The sequence below is a fragment of the Anomaloglossus baeobatrachus genome, chromosome 12, assembly GCF_048569485.1.
Source record: "Anomaloglossus baeobatrachus isolate aAnoBae1 chromosome 12, aAnoBae1.hap1, whole genome shotgun sequence".
NCBI classification, from domain to species: Eukaryota; Metazoa; Chordata; class Amphibia; order Anura; family Aromobatidae; genus Anomaloglossus; species Anomaloglossus baeobatrachus.
The window spans coordinates 36238409-36256653 of NC_134364.1; the positions used below are offsets into that span (position 1 = coordinate 36238409).

An 18245-nucleotide genomic window follows, 5' to 3' on the forward strand; every position below is an offset into this window, starting at 1 on the left:
AGACCTTTCTCCCAAAAATAGCATCTGCCGATGCTTGGGTGTGAACCTGGTAGAACCTAGTAAAGGTGTGCAGGCTAGACCAGGTGGCGGCCTTGCAGACCTGGTCGGCCGACGCCTGATGCCTAATCGCCCAAGAGGCTCCCACTGCGCGGGTAGAGTGCGCCTTTACCCCCCGCGGCGGAGACTTGTCCCGAATCCGATAGGCCTCTGATATGGCGGAACGGATCCATCTGGCAATTGTGGCCTTGGATGCCGATTCACCCTTCTTGGGACCAGAAGGGAGAACAAACAGACCATCTGACTTACGGAACGGCGCGGTTCTGGAGACATAAATTCTAAGTGCACGCACTAGGTCCAGGGTGTGCAAGGACCTCTCCAAGCTGTGAGAGGGGCCAGGACAGAAGGACGGAAGGACGATTTCCTCGTTAAGATGGAACGGGGAGACCACCTTTGGGAGAAAAGCGGGATCTGGCCGGAGAACCGCTTTGTCCTGGTGAAAAATCAAAAAGGGGGAACGACAAGAGAGAGCTGCCAGCTCTGACGTCCTGCGAATAGAAGTGATGGTAACAAGAAACACCACCTTCCATGACAGGTGAGAAAGGGAAGATTCTCGCAAGGGCTCGAATGGGGAGCCCTGAAGTGACCCTAGGACTAGATTAAGGTCCCACGGTTCTAGAGGCCGCCGGTACGGCGGTGCCAGGTGGGCAACTCCCTGGATGAAGGTCTTAACCTGTGAACGAGCGGCCAGTGGCTTCTGAAACAGGATTGATAACGCCGATATCTGGCCCTTTAGTGTTGCGAGCGAGAGACCCGCATCTAGGCCTGACTGCAAGAATGCCAATAGGGAAGGAAGGGAGAAGTCGAGAGGAGAAGAAATATTCTGCTCTTCACACCACCTGAAGAAAACCTTCCACGTGCGGTGGTAAATCTTTGATGAAGATGGCTTCCTGGCCCTAATCATTGTCTGAATCACTCTTGAGGAAAAACCAGCCTTAGCTAGAACCCAGGATTCAATGGCCAGGCCGTCAAATTTAGGACCTGTGAGTTCTGATGGAAGAGAGGCCCCTGCTGCAGGAGATCTGGACGGTCTGGAAGGCGCCACGGAGCGTCTGCGAGGAGCTGAGTTAGTTCCGCGAACCATGCTCGCCTGGGCCAGTCCGGAGCCACTAGGATGACCGGTATCCCTTCCGCCTTGATCTTCTTGAGGACCCTCGGAATTAGAGGGAGCGGAGGGAAGATGTACGGGAGACTGAACTGGCTCCATGACAGGGTGAGGGCGTCGACACCTAAAGCCAAGCGGTCGCGGCACCGTGCTACAAAGTGCGGAACCTGACGGTTGAACCGGGAGGCCATTAGGTCCACGTCCGGAACTCCCCATCTGTCGCAGATCTGGTTGAAGACTTCCCGGTTGAGGGACCATTCTCCGGAGGCGAGGCCTTCCCTGCTGAGGTCGGAGATGGAACTGTGCAAAGGGTACCGCTTCCATCGCCGCCACCATACGACCGAGGACTCGCATGCCGAACCTGATGGACACTTGGCGCTGACGCCGGAGAGCGCGGAGTCCTCGTTGTAGGGAGGAGATCTTCTCCTGTGTGAGGAAAACTCGCCCTTGGATGGTATCGAATACCATGCCTAAAAAGGTGATCCGACGGGCCGGGATCAGAGAGGACTTCTTCCGATTTATCAGCCACCCTAACCGTGAAAGGGTGTCGATCGTGACCTGAACCCTAAGACGACAGTCCTCGAAGGAAGAGCCCTTTATCAACATATCGTCCAAGTACGGGATGACCATGACACCCCTGGCATGCAGGACGGACATGGCAGCAGCCATGATCTTCGTAAAGACCCTGGGTGCGGATGCGAGGCCGAAGGGAAGAGCCGTGAACTGGAAGTGATCTTCCGCTATCGCAAAGCGGAGGAACTGTTGGTGAGAGGTGGCTATCGGGACGTGAAGATAGGCGTCTTGAATATCCAGCGATGCCAGGAATTCGCCTACCTCCATGGACGCGATGACGGACCGGAGTGACTCCATTCGAAACGGCCGAGGTCTCACCGACCTGTTCAGAAGCTTTAGGTCGAGGACGGGACGGACAGAGCCGTCCTTTTTGGGGACCACGAAAAGGTTGGAATAGAACCCCTTGAAACGCTCTGCGGGAGGGACTGGTACCACGACTCCGGTTCGGAGGAGGGAGTCTATGGAGTGAAAGAACGCGCGAGCCCGCGCGGTAGACTCGGGAGGGCGAGATAGGAAAAAACGTCTCGGTGGCTTTGCCTCGAATTCTATTTTGTAGCCTGATGTGATGATCTCTCTGACCCAGGCATCGGCGGTCAGGGGGATCCACACATGCTGAAAACGAGACAGACGCCCTCCCACAAGTCTGGCGCTGTTGCGCGCCGACCGCGAGTCACTTGGATGAACGACGGCGGTAACCGGAAGAGGATCTCGTGGACTGGCGGGGGCGTGAACGCCAGGCGGGATTGGTCTTGAATGACGGGGTCTTCCTGTCTCTCGGAGGAGAGCGGCTTTTCCGCGGCTGGGGATTGGAGCTGAAGCTGCGAAAGGGCCGGAAACGAGCGGTGGAGCGCCGATTCTGGAAGCGCTTGGGACGCAATTGGGGGAGAGATGTACTCTTTCCTCCCGTTGCATCGGAGATCAGCTGGTCCAGCCTATCTCCGAAGAGACGCTCCCCTAGGAAGGGCAGAGAAGTTAGTGACTTCTTAGTGGCCGCATCCGCGTTCCAGGACCGGAGCCAAAGGGCTCGACGGATGGCCACATTGTTGCTGGCGGCCTGGGTCGCGCAACTTGCAGACGCCAGGGCTGCATTGAGCAAATACTCACCCGCGAGGGAAATCTGCGAGGCGATGGGAACCAGGTCCGGATTGGCAGGAATGGCGCGGAGACCGCAGAGTAGCGTGTCCGCCCAGGACATCAGGGCCTTCGCAACCCAAACCGAGGCGAAGGCCGGAGAGAGGGATGAGCCCGCTGCCTCGAAGGCGGAACGGGCCAACCTGTCAATAGTACGGTCCGTAGGGTCTTTGAGAGACGTACCGTTAGTGAGTGGAAGGACTGTGTGAGAAGACAGGCGGGAGATTGGGGGGTCGACCACAGGGGAACCTGCCCAATCCTTTCTAAGACCCTCAGGAAAGGGATAATGCAAATCGATGGACTTACCGCTGGTAAATACCCTGTCCGGCTGTTGCCTGTGGCTGCGCAGTAACTCAGCTAATTCTGGATGTCCGCTGAATGTGTTCTGGGCCCGCTTCACCCGCTTAAAGGAGATCTGGGTGCTCTGGGAGGAGACTGGGTCCACCTGTACCTTCAAGGTCTGGTTTACTGCTTCTATCAGGCTATTTACCATGTGCCGGATATCGGCCGCCTGCTCTGAGTCCTGCAGGGGTACCGCATCGGAATCATCCTCGGAGCAGTCAGAAGCCTCCCTGGAGGACTGACGGTCTGGACCTGGGGATGAAGGTGAAACCTGGGAAGAGTCTGAGGACGAGACCTGGCGGGTCCGTTTCTGAGCAGCAGAGGAGGACCCTGCAACGGGGCTCACCTGCTCCGGAGGCAATTGCGCCGGGTCTACGGGAATCTGGGCGAGCGTCGGCAGCAGGCGTAGAGCTTGCGCGATGGTCCGAGAAGCCTCAGAGAGGGAATCTACGGACTGGGACAGGGACGCTAGCCAGTCGGGGGGGGGCGGGACGCAGGGCCCTGCAGCATATGGCGCTGTGGCGTCTGCGGTATCAGAAACGTCGGCCGCGGAGTTCTGCGGAGGCTGCGCGTCTGTAGAACAGACGGAGCATAGTGGGGCGTCCTGACCCTGGGAAAATTTGGAGCTGCAGGAGGAGCATGCAAAAAATAGTGCAAAGGGGGCCTGCTTGGATTGGGTGGGCTTAGCCTTAGGCATGGTGCAAACAGGTACTCTCCCTGGTGGCTGCTAGGAAGGAGACAGTAGAGGGTTAACTCGTCCCTAAACTCAGAGAATGCTACCTAGTGAGGGCTACTCCTTAGGAGCAGAGCTTACCCAGGTCCTGCGTGCTGCCCACCAGTCCAGAAGTGGAGTCCAGGAATGAGCTGGCCAGAAAACTCAGAACGCCGGCTCGCTGCAGCCTCAGGGGACCAGAGGCAGGCTAAAATGGCGAGGGGACGCTGGAGGAGGCTGGGGGAGGAGCAGGATTCCGGCGCGAAAAAGCCAGGAGGATTTACAGCCCCCACCATCAGCCAGGAGGCAGAGCAGTGGGAGGTACAGAGGGAGACGACCGGCGGCCAATAGCGCTGCAGGGGGGCGTGGCTAGGACGCAGGAGCGACTAGGCCGAGACCGGGGACTAAATTTATGGAGAGGGCCGGGGGAAAGAGCAGGGAAGTCGGTCCTACCTGCAATCGGCGGCACCGGCTCAGCGATGGATGCGGTGCAGGCAGGGCTCCCTGCCCTGCCTGTGAACAGCGCTGCTCGTCCAAGAAGGCTCCGGGGGAGAGCGTGCTGAGGCAGGGTAGTGGACATCATGATGGGGGTAGACAGCCCCCTATCACACACGCTGCGGAGGATCCATCCCTGCTGTCCTCCCCTGTACGCCCTTTGGGGTGATACCTCAGGGCGAATCAGGGGTGCCCACAAAACAACCTGCCCACACGCGCACCCCCCGGGAGTGGTACCACGGGGACGGGCGGGGGAGAGGGCCCCGACGTCTCAAGCCCCTGCGACCCTGGGGAGCGGTACCCACGGGGCTGCGGAGAATGAGTGAAGCGAATACCTGCAGAGAAGATGACGACAGGTATGAGAGTGATGAGCGGCGCCGAAATAAAAGAAAAAAGCGCAAAAAAATACATGGCTGAGGGGGGCCGAGACGGCCCACAACAGCCTCCTACGACACTAAGCTAAAAACTGATCTGAGCCCGCCTCCGGCTCGGGGTGTATGCTGCTAGGGAGGAGCTAACTTTTTTATGTTTACTTAGTGTCAGCCTCCTAGTGACAGCAGCATAACCCATGGTCCTGTGTCCCCCAATGAAACGATAGAGAAATATCTGTGTATATAAATAATCAAAATATAGATGTAGAAGACAGACAATTATCTGTCTGTCTATGTAGCAATTTTACAGACCTATAATATAATTCAAAGTTGTATAGTCATGAAGGGGTTACCAAGAATGAGTGAACAGATGTACAAACGATGGAAGTCTTTTAATGATGAGTAAAAGTCTTATCAGTAATGTTTACACAGAAAGAATGTTTTAATGAACAAAGATATGTTGGGAGAAAATAAGGAGTTGAATACTCCTTACTCCCTTGTTCTAGCTTCAAGGTTAGAAATGCAGATTGTATAATTGGGTGTCTTCCAATACACAAGTTCAGTTGATGACGCTGGCTGAAGAAGAACATGTCTGTGTTCATTGTCATATACATTGATATATCGGCACTGGTATACAGCTAATACGGCACTGTCTCTGAATATCCCAAAGGAAGACTCCATTAGCAGTCTTCACCCAAATTCCTCCCTTGACAAACTTAGTACTAACGACCCCCAGAACGGATACCATTTTAGCTCTACAATGCATAGAATTGATATAAAATCCATGACTAAAAGCAGCTTTTTATGTAACTGTAGCTATACTAACCATACCTGTAATACTGGAAACTCCTGGATGATCTCATATATAGTATACATGGTCTCTGTGACTGGCAAGTAGCTGTTAACAGAGGAGGTGATCACATCAAACGCACATTCTGTAAGCTCCTTTGGGTGACAGCGGTTCAATTTCCGGGGTCTGAATACTCGTTCAATACAGTATCTGTAAATATAAAGACCAAATGTGGCCAAGTTATACCCTATATCAGATCTCCCACCCAGCCAGTACCTTGTTCTGCCAAGCACCTCATTTTTTAGCTGCCATGCTTTTTATACGAGGGCTGATGGGAATCATGACTATTACCTTTTTAGATTGGTTACATTGTTCCGTGCAACAAAACGCGCAAATGGGATCTAAAAGAGAAAAAAAAAACATTAACGTAGCTGCTGTATGACTATAGGCTAACCATGTGATTCTGGGGCTGCTCTATGATTACGGACTATGGGTAGGATTACGGGAGTTGAGCTACAAGTTCCGGCCATGGATAGGGGGTCATTTTTAGTTGTGGGAAAAACGCATTTTACTGTGTGTGGACGTATATATAAATGTTAAAGATATTTACAACAAGAGGACATTACACACGAACTAAAATTATTTTAGGCCTTCTTACACATTAGATCAGAGTGAGCCGAACCCACCGATTTTTGGCCAACTAATGTGTATGGGGGCTTCCCGACTGTTCCCAGACAGATCACATCAGGGGACATAGTGATCAGGTATGAAAGAGATTGACACTCAGATTGCTGAACAAAAGTGGTGATTTTTTTATGTTGAAATCCTTACACAGACGTTTCGGTCCCGTACCTCGGACCGCAGGCTCCTTATCCGCGTCTATGAAACTAAGCCACAAGTCAACGCCATCATGCGCATTGATGACGGTCCGAGGTATTCGGACCGAAACGTCTGTGCTCTGTTCACTTTGTAAGGACTTCAACATAAAAAAAAAAAAAAAAAAAAAAAAAAAAAATTCACAGCTTTTGTTCAGCAATCCGAGTGCCAAGTCTCTCTTTCATACCATACGAAGGGATTGGATCCTACTTAGGCACCACAAACAGACGTGCCGTGGTCATTCTTCATATTGGGACACAATGATCAGACTTGGAATTCCCGGCCCACTCCCTTTGTTCAGTAGGGGATAAACTGCCGTCTGATGATTCTGGTGGTGGGTAGCATGTTGAACGTTAACAAAGAAGGGAATTTTGTTTACTTACCGTAAATTCCTTTTCTTCTAGCTCCTATTGGGAGACCCAGACAATTGGGGTGTATAGCTTCTGCCTCCGGAGGCCACACAAAGTATTACACTTTAAAAAGTGTAACCCCTCCCCTCTGCTATACACCCCCCCGTGCATCACGGGCTCATCAGTTTTGGTGCCAAAGCAGGAAGGAGGAAACTTATAAATTGGTCTAAGGTAAATTCAATCCGAAGGATGTTCGGAGAACTGAAACCATGAACCAAAAGAACAATTCAACATGAACAACATGTGTACACAAAAGAACAACAGCCCGAAGGGCACAGGGGCGGGTGCTGGGTCTCCCAATAGGAGCTAGAAGAAAAGGAATTTACGGTAAGTAAACAAAATTCCCTTCTTCTTTGTCGCTCCATTGGGAGACCCAGACAATTGGGATGTCCAAAAGCAATCCCTGGGTGGGTAAAAGAATACCTCGATAAAAAGAGCCGAAAAAACGGCCCCCTCTTACAGGTGGGCAACTGCCGCCTGAAGGAGTCGCCTACCTAGGCTGGCATCTGCCGAATCATCAGCATGCACCTGATAGTGTTTCGTGAAAGTGTGCAGACTCGACCAGGTAGCCGCCTGACACACCTGCCGAGCCGTAGCCTGGTGTCGCAATGCCCAGGACACCGACGGCTCTGGTAGAATGGGCCTTCAGCCCTGCAGGAATCGGAAGCCTAAAAGAACGGTAGGCTTCAAGAATCGGTTCCTTGATCCACCGAGCCAAGGTTGACTTGAAAACCTGAAAACCCTTACTCTGGCCCGCGATCAGGACAAGAGCGCATCAGACCGGCGCAGGGGCGCCGTGCGAGAAATGTAGAGCCGGAGTGCTCTCACCAGATCTAATAAATGCAAATCCTTTTCACATTGGTGAACTGGATGCGGACCCAAAGAGGGTAAGACGATATCCTGATTGAGATGAAACGGGGATACCTTAGGGAGAAAGTCCGGGACCGGACGTAGAACCACCCTATCCTGGTGAAACACCAGGAAGGGGGCTTTGCATGACAGCGCTGCTAGCTCAGACACTCTCCTAAGTGATGTGACTGCCACTAGGAAGGCCACCCTTTGCGAAAGGCGAGATAGAGAGATCCCGCATCGGCTCGAAAAGTGGCTTCTGAAGAGTCGTCAGCACCCTGTTAAGATCCGAGGGTGTTAACGGACGCTTGTAAGGTGGGACCGGAAAGCGCCGATACTTGTCCCTTGAGAGAGCCGAGAGACAAGCCCTTGTCCATTCCGGATTGAAGGAAAGAAAGAAAAGTGGGCAAGGCAAACGGCCAGGGAGTAAAACCCTGATCAGAGCACCAGGATCAGAAGATCCTCCAAGTCCTGTGATAGATCTTGGCGGACGTTGGTTTCCTGGCCTGTCTCATGGTGGCAATGACATCTGGAGATATCCCTGATGACGCTAGGAGCCAGGACTCAATGGCCACACAGTCAGGTTTAGAGCCGCAGAATTCAGAAGGAAATATGGCCCTTGAGGCAGCAAGTCTGGTCGGTCTGGGAGTGTCCACGGTTGACCCACCGTGAGGTGCCACAGATCCGGGTACCACGATCACCTCGGCCAGTCTGGAGCGACGAGGATGGCGCGGCGACAGTCTGACCTGATCTTGCGTAACACTCTGGGCAGTAGTGCCAGAGGAGGAAATACATAAGGCAGTTGAAACTGCGACCAGTCGTGAACTAGCGCGTCTGCCGCCAGAGCTCTGTGATCCTTGGACCGAGCCATGAATGCCGGGACTTTGTTGTTGTGCCGAGACGCCATTAGATCGACGTCCGGCGTTCCCCAGCGGCAACAGATCTCTAGAAACACGTCCGGGTGAAGAGACCATTCCCCTGCGTCCATGCCCTGGCGACTGAGAAAATCTGCTTCCCAGTTTTCTACGCCCGGGATGTGAACTGCGGAGATGGTGGAGGCTGTGGCTTCCGCCCACAGCCGAATCCGCCGAACTGCTCGGAAGGCTTGACGACTGCGTGTGCCGCCCTGTTGGTTGATGTACGCAACCGCCATGGCGTTGTCCGACTGAATTCGGATCTGCCTGCCCTCCAGCCACCGCTGGAACACCTTTAGGGCTAGATCCACTGCCCTTCTCTCCAGATCATTGATCTGAAGGGAGGACTCTGTCGGAGTCCAGGTTCCCTGAGCCGAGTGGTGGAGGAAGACCGCTCCCCACCCTGACAGACTCGCGTCCGTCGTGACCACAGCCCCGGCTGGGGGCCGGAAGGATTTTTCCTTCGCCCAGGAAGTGGAAAAAAGACACCACTGAAGAGAGGTTTTGCTGCAAGGGAAAGAGACGTTCTTGTCTAGGGACGTCGACCTCCTGTCCCATTTGCGGTGTCCGATAGAATCGGACGCAGACGAAACTGCGCAAGGGAACTGCCTCCCTTGCTGCCACCATCTTCCTTAGAAAGTGCATGAGGCGCCTCAAGGGGTGACTGGGCCCGAAGGAGAGATTGCACCCCTGTCTGTAGTGAACGCTGACTATGCAGCGGAAGCTTCACTATCGCTGAGAGAGTATGAAACTCCATCCCGAGGAAAGTCCGTGATTGGGTCGGTGTCAGTTTTGACCTTGGAAATTTGATGATCCACCCGAACCCCTGGAGAGTCTCCAGAGCAATGGTCAGGTTGTGTTGACATGCCACCCAGGAGGGTGTCTTGACTAGAAGATCGTCTAGGTAAGTGATCACCGAGCGGCCCTGAGAGTGTAGGACCGCCACCACTGCTGCCATGACCTTGGTGAAGACCCGTGGGGCTGTCGCCAGGCCGAATGGCAGTGCCACGAACTGAAGGTGTTCGTCCCTGATGGCGAAACGCAGAAAGCGTTGAAGCTCGGGTGCGATCGGCACATAAGATAAGCATCCTTGATGTCAATTGATGCTAGGAAGTCTCCTTGTGACATCGAGGCTTCAGAGTGTTCACCGCCTGAAAAAGTGCATCGGCTCGCTCGGGGGGCGGAGATGTTTTGAAGAAACGAGTCGGAGGACGAGAGCAGAGCTCTATCCTGTAACCGTGAGACAGAATGTCTCTCACCCATCGGTCTTGGACATGTGGCCACCAGGCGTCGCAAAAGCGGGAGAGCCTGCCACCGACCGAGGACGCGGTCTTGGTGAGGCCGAAGTCATGAGGAAGCCGCCTTGTGACTTAGACCGCCATGCAGAAGAGTTCCTCTAGCCCTCCTCTGACCTGTTGGACGTGGAGGAACGGAACTTTGCTGAGGACCAAAATGACCGAAACCTTTGGACTGGGGCAAGGACGAGACCTTTCCCTTGGACTGTCTAGTAACTTCATCCAATTGCTCGCCAAACACACGGTCGCCAGAAAATGGCAAACCGGTTAAGAACTTCTTGGAAGCAGAGCCTGCCTTCCATTCACGTAGCCACATGGCCCTGCAGACTGCCACCGAATTGGTGGATGCTACCGCTGTACGGCTCGCAGAGTCCAGGAACGGCGTTCATGGCGTAGAACGAAAAAACCTAGGCCTGAGAAGTGAAGGACACAACCTGCGGGCAGAGGTATGTGCCACCGCAATAATCTCAGCCAGAGAAGCTGAGATAGCTTGGAATGCCCTCACGGCTGCGAAGGCTGGAGCAAAAGATGCGACTATGGCTTCATAGATGGATTTCATCATAAGCTTTATTTGCCTGTCAGGGCATTCGTGAGAGATGGACATCTGCCACTAATACTACGGATCTAGCCGCCAGCCTAGAGACTGGAGAATCCACCCTGTGACACTGAGCCCAACCCTTAACAACGTCAGGGGGGAAAAGGGGAACGCGTGTCAATAAGGCGCTTAGTAAGCGCTTGTCCGTAAAGTTCTGTGCTTCTGGACGGCCCCTCTGGAGTTAGAGTGATCGAAACACGCACTCCTGATGAAGTCGGGGAAGGTTCCCAGCGGGCCCGCTTAGCCTATCAGAGGCCGCGGTCCGTGACGGAGTTCTCACCGTGGGATCTGGGTGTTACCCCAGGAGCCCCTTGTTGTACCGACCCAGAGGGATCCGGGAGCGATGAACTCACAGCTCCCTGGCCCTGTGTTATCGGTCTGGACTGCAAGGCTTCCAGTATCTTAGCAGACCCTCTGTCCATAGACTGAGTCCTGGAATGTGAAAGCTACTCAGAGATTTGCTGATTCCAACATGCAAACTCTGTCCCTGTCATCTGTGCAGTGGAAACCGGCGGTACCACCTGGCCGAGGGTCCCACCAGTGCCGGAGGCTCCGGCTGAGTGAGTGCCCCAGGGGCCAAGCATTGTACACAATGAGGGTAGGTGGAACCTGCCTGTAATATAGCCGCACAAGAGGTACAGGTTGTAAAATAAGCCAGTGCCTTGGCACCCTTACTCTTTAAGAGCAGACAATAGCATGTCGTCCGCAGAGTAAACAGTGAGGGTATACAGCCAAAAGCAAATAATGCTGCCGAACAGTGAGATCATATACCATATAAATAAACATATATATATACACTGCGGCACCAAGGGGGTCTGAAAACTGGTGCCCCACAGTGCTCAGTGAGGGGGAAGGAGGATACCAACGTATGCTCCAGCCCTCCCTGCCGACGTCCAGTCGGCCGTCCCGTCGTTACCCCTGACTGGCAGGCCCGAGAACGGGAGTATATGGTACTAGGCCGCAAGAGCCGGGGACTAAATTTAAAAACGCGGTCGGCGCGGTAGTCCCAGTCTCACCAACCACTCAGCAACCGCTGCGGCATTTGTAACACAGATGCTGCATGTACCGTCCCTCAGGGGACACAGAGTACCTTATGATGCAGGGCTCTGTCCCTGATGATGTCCAGTCTCCTGTCCGTCAGAATCCCCCAGGGGCTGCGGATGGAGCCCGGTCCCAGGCATGGCGACCGGTTAGGATCCCCCTCTCCCAGAGCAGTGGAGCAGATTCTGAGATCCTCCACCGGCAGAATTATAACAATGGCTGCCGGCGTTCCGAGGGGAGGAGAGAGCCGTGGGCGGAACCGCAAAAGTGCGGGAACCTGGTGGCCCATAGTGATCAGTGAGGGGGGCGGAGGACAGCGAAGTGTGCTCCAGCCCTCACTGTCGGCATCATACCGACCGTCCCGCCTTTCTCCCTGACTGGCAGGCTCAGGGCGGGAGTTTAACACACTAGGCCGCAAAAGCCGGGGACTAAAGTAAAAACCGCGGCCGGCAAACAGGCACGGTCGGCGCGGTAGTCCCAGACAAAAAATCCACACCGCAGTCGCAGCTGCGTCTGAGGCCAAGGTGCTTCATGCACCGTCCCAACGGGGACACAGAGTACCTGTAGATGCAGGGCCATGTCCCTGACGATACTCCGTCTCCTGTCCGGCAGATTCCCCCAGGGGCTGCGGAGGGAGCCCGGTCCCAGTGGCTGGATGACCGGTTAGGATCCCACTTCCCCAGAGCCCCTAAGGGATGGGGAAGGAAAACGGCATGTGGCTCCTGCCTGTGTACCCGCAATGGGTACCTCAACCTTAACAGCACCGCCGACTCAGTGGGGTGAGAAGGGAGCATGCCGGGGGCCCTGTTAGGGGCCCTCTTTTCTTCCATCCGATATAATCAGCAGCTGCTGCTGACTAAAATGTGGAGCATTGTGTGCATGTGTGCCTCCTTCAACACAAAGCATAAAACTGATGAGCCCGTGATGCACGGGGGGGTGTATAGCAGAGGGGAGGGGTTACACTTTTTAAAGTGTAATACTTTGTGTGGCCTCCGGAGGCAGAAGCTATACACCCCAATTGTCTGGGTCTCCCAATGGAGCGACAAAGAAAATAAAAATTAAAAAATCCTAAAAAGTGTCAATATTTATTAGATATACATTAGGGCTACATTCACATTTCCGTCTTTTTGCATCAGTCACAATCCGTCGTCTTGAGGAATTACGGTATCCTGAAATATATTTTGCAGGAATCCGTTTTTTTCCCATAGACTTTTATTACTGACAGATTGCGACTGATGGCCCTGCGTTGTATCCATCCTGTGACGGATCCGTCGTGGAGTGACTGACTGCGGGTGGGAGCAACTAAAAATGCAACATTTTTCGAGTGGTGCGGATCAGTTTTTTACTGTGATCATGCCCACAGTAAAAAAAACGATTGACTGTAATTTCAGTTCCAGTGGCCGGAACGATCAGCTGATCGCCCGGAGGCCAGCTTTTGTGAACGATCAACTGATCACCCGACGGCCAGCTTTTGTGAACGATCAACTGATCGCCCGGAGGCCAGCTTTTGTGAACGATCAACTGATCGCCCAGAGGCCAGCTTTTGTGAACGATCAACTGATCACCCAGAGGCCAGCTTTTGTGAACGATCAGCTGATCATCCGGAGGCCAGCTTTTGTGAACGATCAATTGATCACCCGGAGGCCAGCTTTTGTGAACGATCAGCTGATCGCCCGGAGGCCGGCTTTTGTGAACGATCAGCTGATAATCTTTCAAACAGTAAAAAAAACCAAAACAACTGATCAATTTTTTTGCAGCATCATTCCCATCAGTTGTGCCACTATCTGCAACGCATTAGTTGCATCCGTCACACAACTAATTGTGACTGATGCAAAAAAACAGAAGTGTGAATGTAGCCTAAAAGACAACTGTCCATAGATGTACAAAAAAATTCCTTTAAAACAGTATCACACAATGGAGATAGGCAGGGAGATAAAAGGCAGGCAAGCAGTGCTACAAAATACAATCAATTTCACCTATAACGCCGCTAATAAGGTGCCTTACCTAGTCGTGGAGGTTGGCACCCTAAATAATGAAAATAGCGGCCCCGCTGACCATCGACTTTCCCTAAAAAGTCCCTAAATATATCGCTATTTCACAATGTGGATCCAGCAATACAACAAATAATCCATAAAAAAAAAAGACAAAAACAATCTTGATTATCTCCTGTAGAAAACAAAGGTTTATAATCTGTACCCAATTTATAAAAGAAGGGAATTTTGTTTACTTACCGTAAATTCCTTTTCTTCTAGCTCCAATTGGGAGACCCAGACAATTGGGTGTATAGCTATTGCCTCTGGAGGCCACACAAAGTATTACACTTAAAAGTGTAAGGCCCCTCCCCTTCTGGCTATACACCCCCAGTGGGATCACTGGCTCACCAGTTTTAGTGCCAAAGCAAGAAGGAGGAAAGCCAATAACTGGTTTAAAGACCAATTTAATCCGAGGAAACATCGGAGAACTGAACCATACCACATGAACAACATGTGTACCCGAAAAAACAGAAAAACCCAGAGAAAACAGGGCGGGTGCTGGGTCTCCCAATTGGAGCTAGAAGAAAAGGAATTTACGGTAAGTAAACAAAATTCCCTTCTTCTTTTTCGCTCCTAATTGGGAGACCCAGACAATTGGGACGTCCAAAAGCAGTCCCTGGGTGGGTAAAAGAATACCTCGTGATAGGGCCGTCAAACAGCCCTTTCCTACAGGTGGGCAATTGCCGCCTGAAGGACTTATCTACCTAGGCTGGCGTCTGCCGAAGCGTAGGTATGCACCTGAAAATGCTTGGTAAAAGTATGCAGACCCAATCAGGTAGGTGCCTGACACACCTGCTGAGCCGTAGCCTGGTGCCGTAATGTCCAGGATGCACCCACGGCTCTGATAGAATGGGCCTTCGGCCTTGAGAGAACCAGAAGCCCAGTAGAACTGTAGGTTTCAAGAATTGGTTCCTCGATCCCCCGAGCAAGGGTGGATTTGGAAGCTTGCGACTGTTTACGCCGACCAGCGACAAGGACAAAGAGTGCATCCGGGTGGCGCAGGAGCGCCATGCGGGAAGTAGAACCTGAGTGCTCTCACCAGAACCAACAGATGCAAATCTTTCTGAAATTGGTGGACTGGACGAGGACACAAAGAAGGTGAGGTGATATCCTGATTGATATGAAAGTGGGATACCACCTTAGGGAGAAATTCCGGAACCGGACGCAGAACTACCCTGTCCTGGTGAAGGACCAGGAAGGGAGTTTGTATGAGAGCGTTGCTAGCTCGGACACTGTCCTAAGAGACGAGACCGTTACTAGAAGGCCACTTCCCGTGAAAAGCGGGAAGGGAGACATCTTTCAAAGGCTCGAAAGGCGGCATCTGGAGAGCAATTAGAACCTTGTTCAGATCTCAGGGCTCTAACGGCCGCTTGTACGGAGTGCTGAGAAGACAAACTCCCCGTAGGAACGTGCGTACCTGAGGAAGTCGTCGTTTCTGAAAAATACAGATAGCGCTGAGACTTGTCCCTAAAGGGAACTGAGCGACAACCCATTTTCCTACCTAGATTGCAGGAAGGAAGGAAACATAGACGATGCAACCGGCCAGGGAGAAACACCCTGCGCCGAGCACCGAGATAAGAATATCTTCCACGTCCTGTTCAAATGGAAGAATGGCCCTTGAGACAGCCAGTCTGATTGGTCTGGTAGTGCCCCCGGTTAGCCTACCGTGAGGCACCACAGAACCGAGTACCACAACATCCTCGGCCAATCTGTAGCGACGAGGATGGCGCGGCCGCAGTCGGTCTTGATCTAGCGCAGTACTCTGGGCAACAATGCCAGAGGTGGCACCTAAGGTAGCTGGAACTGCGACCAATGCTGAACTAAGGCGTTTGCCGCCAGAGCTCGATGATTGTGAAACTGTGCCATGAAGCTGGCACATTGTTGTTGTGCCGTGACGCCATTAGATCGACGTCCGGCCTCTGTCAGCGGCGCCAGATCTCCTGAAACCCGTCCGGGTGAGGAGACCATCCTCTTTCGGCCACACCTCAGCGACTTAGGAAGTCAGCTTCCTAGTTTCTACACTTGGGATGTGAATTGTGGATATGGTGGATGCCGTGTCTTCCACCCACATCAGAACCTGCCGGACTTCCTGGAAGGCTTGCCGGTTGCGCGTTCTTCCTTGGTGGTTGATGTATGCCACCGCTGTGGAGCTGTCCGACTGAAGTCGGATATGCTTGCTTTCCAGCCGCTGTTGGAAGGTTTGTAGGGCAAGATACACTGCTCTGTGTTCAAGAACATTGATCTGAAGGGTGGACTCTTGCTGAGTCCACGTACCCTGAGCGCTGTAGTGGAGAGAAACTGCTCCCCACCCTGATAGACTCGCGTCTGTCGTAACTATCGCCCAGGATGGGGATAGGAAGGACCTTCTTTTTTAACCAAGAGGTGGGAAGAAGCCACCACCGTAGAGATTCCTTGGCCGCCTGAGAAAGAACGACGACTCTGTTGAGGGACGTCGACTCCTCGTCCCATTGGCGGAGAATGTCCCATTGTAGTGGACGCAGTAAAACTGCGCGAAAGGAACTGCCTCCATTGCTACCATCTTACGTAGGAAGTGCATGAGGCGTCTCAATGTGTGCGACTGGTTCTTAAAGAAGAGCTTGCAGCCCGTAGTGAATGCTGTTTGTCTAGCGGAAGCTTCACTATCGCTGAGAGAGTAAGAACTCTATGCCTAGATATGTTATCGATAGGGTCGGGGTCGGATCTGACTTTGAAAAGTTGATGATCCACCCAAAACTTTAGAGAGTCTCCAGCGCAACGTTCGGGCAGTGTTGGCATGTTTCCTAAGAGAGTGCCTTGACAAGTAGATCGTCTAAATACGGGATCACAGAGTGACTCTGAGAGTGCAGGACTGTGACTACTGCTGCCCTGACCTTGGCGAAGACCAGTGGGACTGTCGCTAGCCGGAAGGTAGAGCTACGAACAGAAGGTGTTCGTCTCCTATAACGAAGCGTAGACACGCTAGTGCTCTGGATCAATCGGCACGTGTGGATAAGCATCCTTGATGCCTAATGATGCTAGGAAATATCCTTGGGACCTTGAGGCGGAGTGATTCCATCCGGAACCGCCTGGTGCCCACGAGCTTGCTGAGCATTTTTAGATCCAGAACGGGATGGAACGGCCCGTTGTTATAGGTACCGCAAAGAATTTGGGGTAAAAACCGTGACCTTGTTCCTGAAGAGGAACGGGGGTCATCACTCTTTCTGCCTATAGAGTGCACCCTGTTTGCAGAAGAGCAGCGGCTCGGCCGGGAGGTGGAGAAATTCTGAAGAATCGAGTTGGAGGACGAGAAGTGAGCTCTATCCTGTACCCGTGAGACAGAATGTCTCACACTCAATGGTCATTGACCTATGGCAGCTAAATATCGCCAAGGCGGGAGAGCCTGCTACCGACCGAGGCCGCAAGTCATGAGGAAGCCGCCTTGGAAGCGGGTTTTCAGACTGTCGATTTTTTGGGCGTGACTGAGCCCGCTAAGAATCTGAGCTCCTCTGATCCTTTTGAGTCCACATTGGACGAGGAAAAATGGGACCTGCCCGAGCCTCGAAAAGGCCGAAAACCCCGACTGCCTCTTGCTCTGTTGGGGTTTGTTGTGTCCGGGCTGAGGAAAGGATGAATCCTTACCCCTGGACTGTTTAATGGTTACATTCACCAAACAGTCGGTCAGCAGAAAAAGGCAACTGGTAGGCAACCTTTTTTGGAAGCAGAATCTGCCTTCCATTCACTTAACGAGCAGACCAGGCTCTGCTTAAAAACACGGAGTAGCGGAGGCTACCGCCGCACGGTTCGCAGAGTCCAGGACAATCTGAATCGCGTAAGAAGCAAATGCAGACATTTGAGAGGTTAAGGATGCCACCTGCGGCACAGATGTACGTGTAACCGTGTCAATCTGTGTAAGACAAGCTGAAATAGCTTGGAGTGCCCCAAGGGAGAGAATGCCGGAGCCAACAGCAGTTCCATCTCCCACTGCAACTATGGATCTAGCTACAAGCCTGGAGATTGGAGGATGCCGCTTGAGACACTGGGTCCAGTCCCTGACCAAGTCAGGGGACAGGGATAACGTGTATCCTAAGCCGTTTGGAGAAGCGCATATCTGGATAAGCGTGGTGTTCCTGGACTGCCTCTCTGAAGGCAGAGTGGTCCAGAAAAATACGTGAAGCTGACTCCTCCACTGGAGGAGCTGTGAGAAATAACCCACATTCTATAGATGGACGCTATAAGATTATTTACTATGGCGTCACGATCAGGTGTATCCAGATTGAGAGCGGTCTCAGGATCAGAATCCTGAGCCGCTACTTCCGCCTCATTACACAGCGAGTCCTTCTGCTAGGACCCTGATGAAACCGAGGCCGCTCATAGTGAGCCCGCTTAGGCTGTCTGGGACTGACGTCCGTGCAGAGCCGTGACTCTGGGATGCGTGTGACATTCCCGGAGCTGTTAGTTGTTCACACTGAGGGGGGCCATGGATCAATGATTCAACAGTGCCCATATTGTGAGAGACATGTCCGGACTGCTAGGCTTCTAGTATCATAGCCATAGTCTCAGAAAAACTGTCAGTAAATACTGCAGACACCGTCCTCATCCCCTGGCCATTAGTGCATACAATGGGAGTCTATGTAACCTGCCGGCCGTATAGCCGTACATGCTGTACCAGCTGTATAG

The 18245-nt window shown here is 52.8% G+C and overlaps 1 protein-coding gene across 1 annotated transcript in view; it reads right to left on the reverse strand.

Annotated features, from left to right (window-relative positions):
- EIF2AK4 (eukaryotic translation initiation factor 2 alpha kinase 4) overlaps positions 1-18245 on the reverse strand; it is a 231835-nt gene that overhangs the window by 74641 nt on the left and 138949 nt on the right. The window contains exons 24-25 of the mRNA XM_075330727.1: positions 5928-5977; positions 5618-5786 (exon numbers count right to left, since the gene is read on the reverse strand). Coding sequence (XP_075186842.1) covers positions 5618-5786; positions 5928-5977 — 219 coding nt within the window. The remainder of the gene's footprint in view (positions 1-5617; positions 5787-5927; positions 5978-18245) is intronic.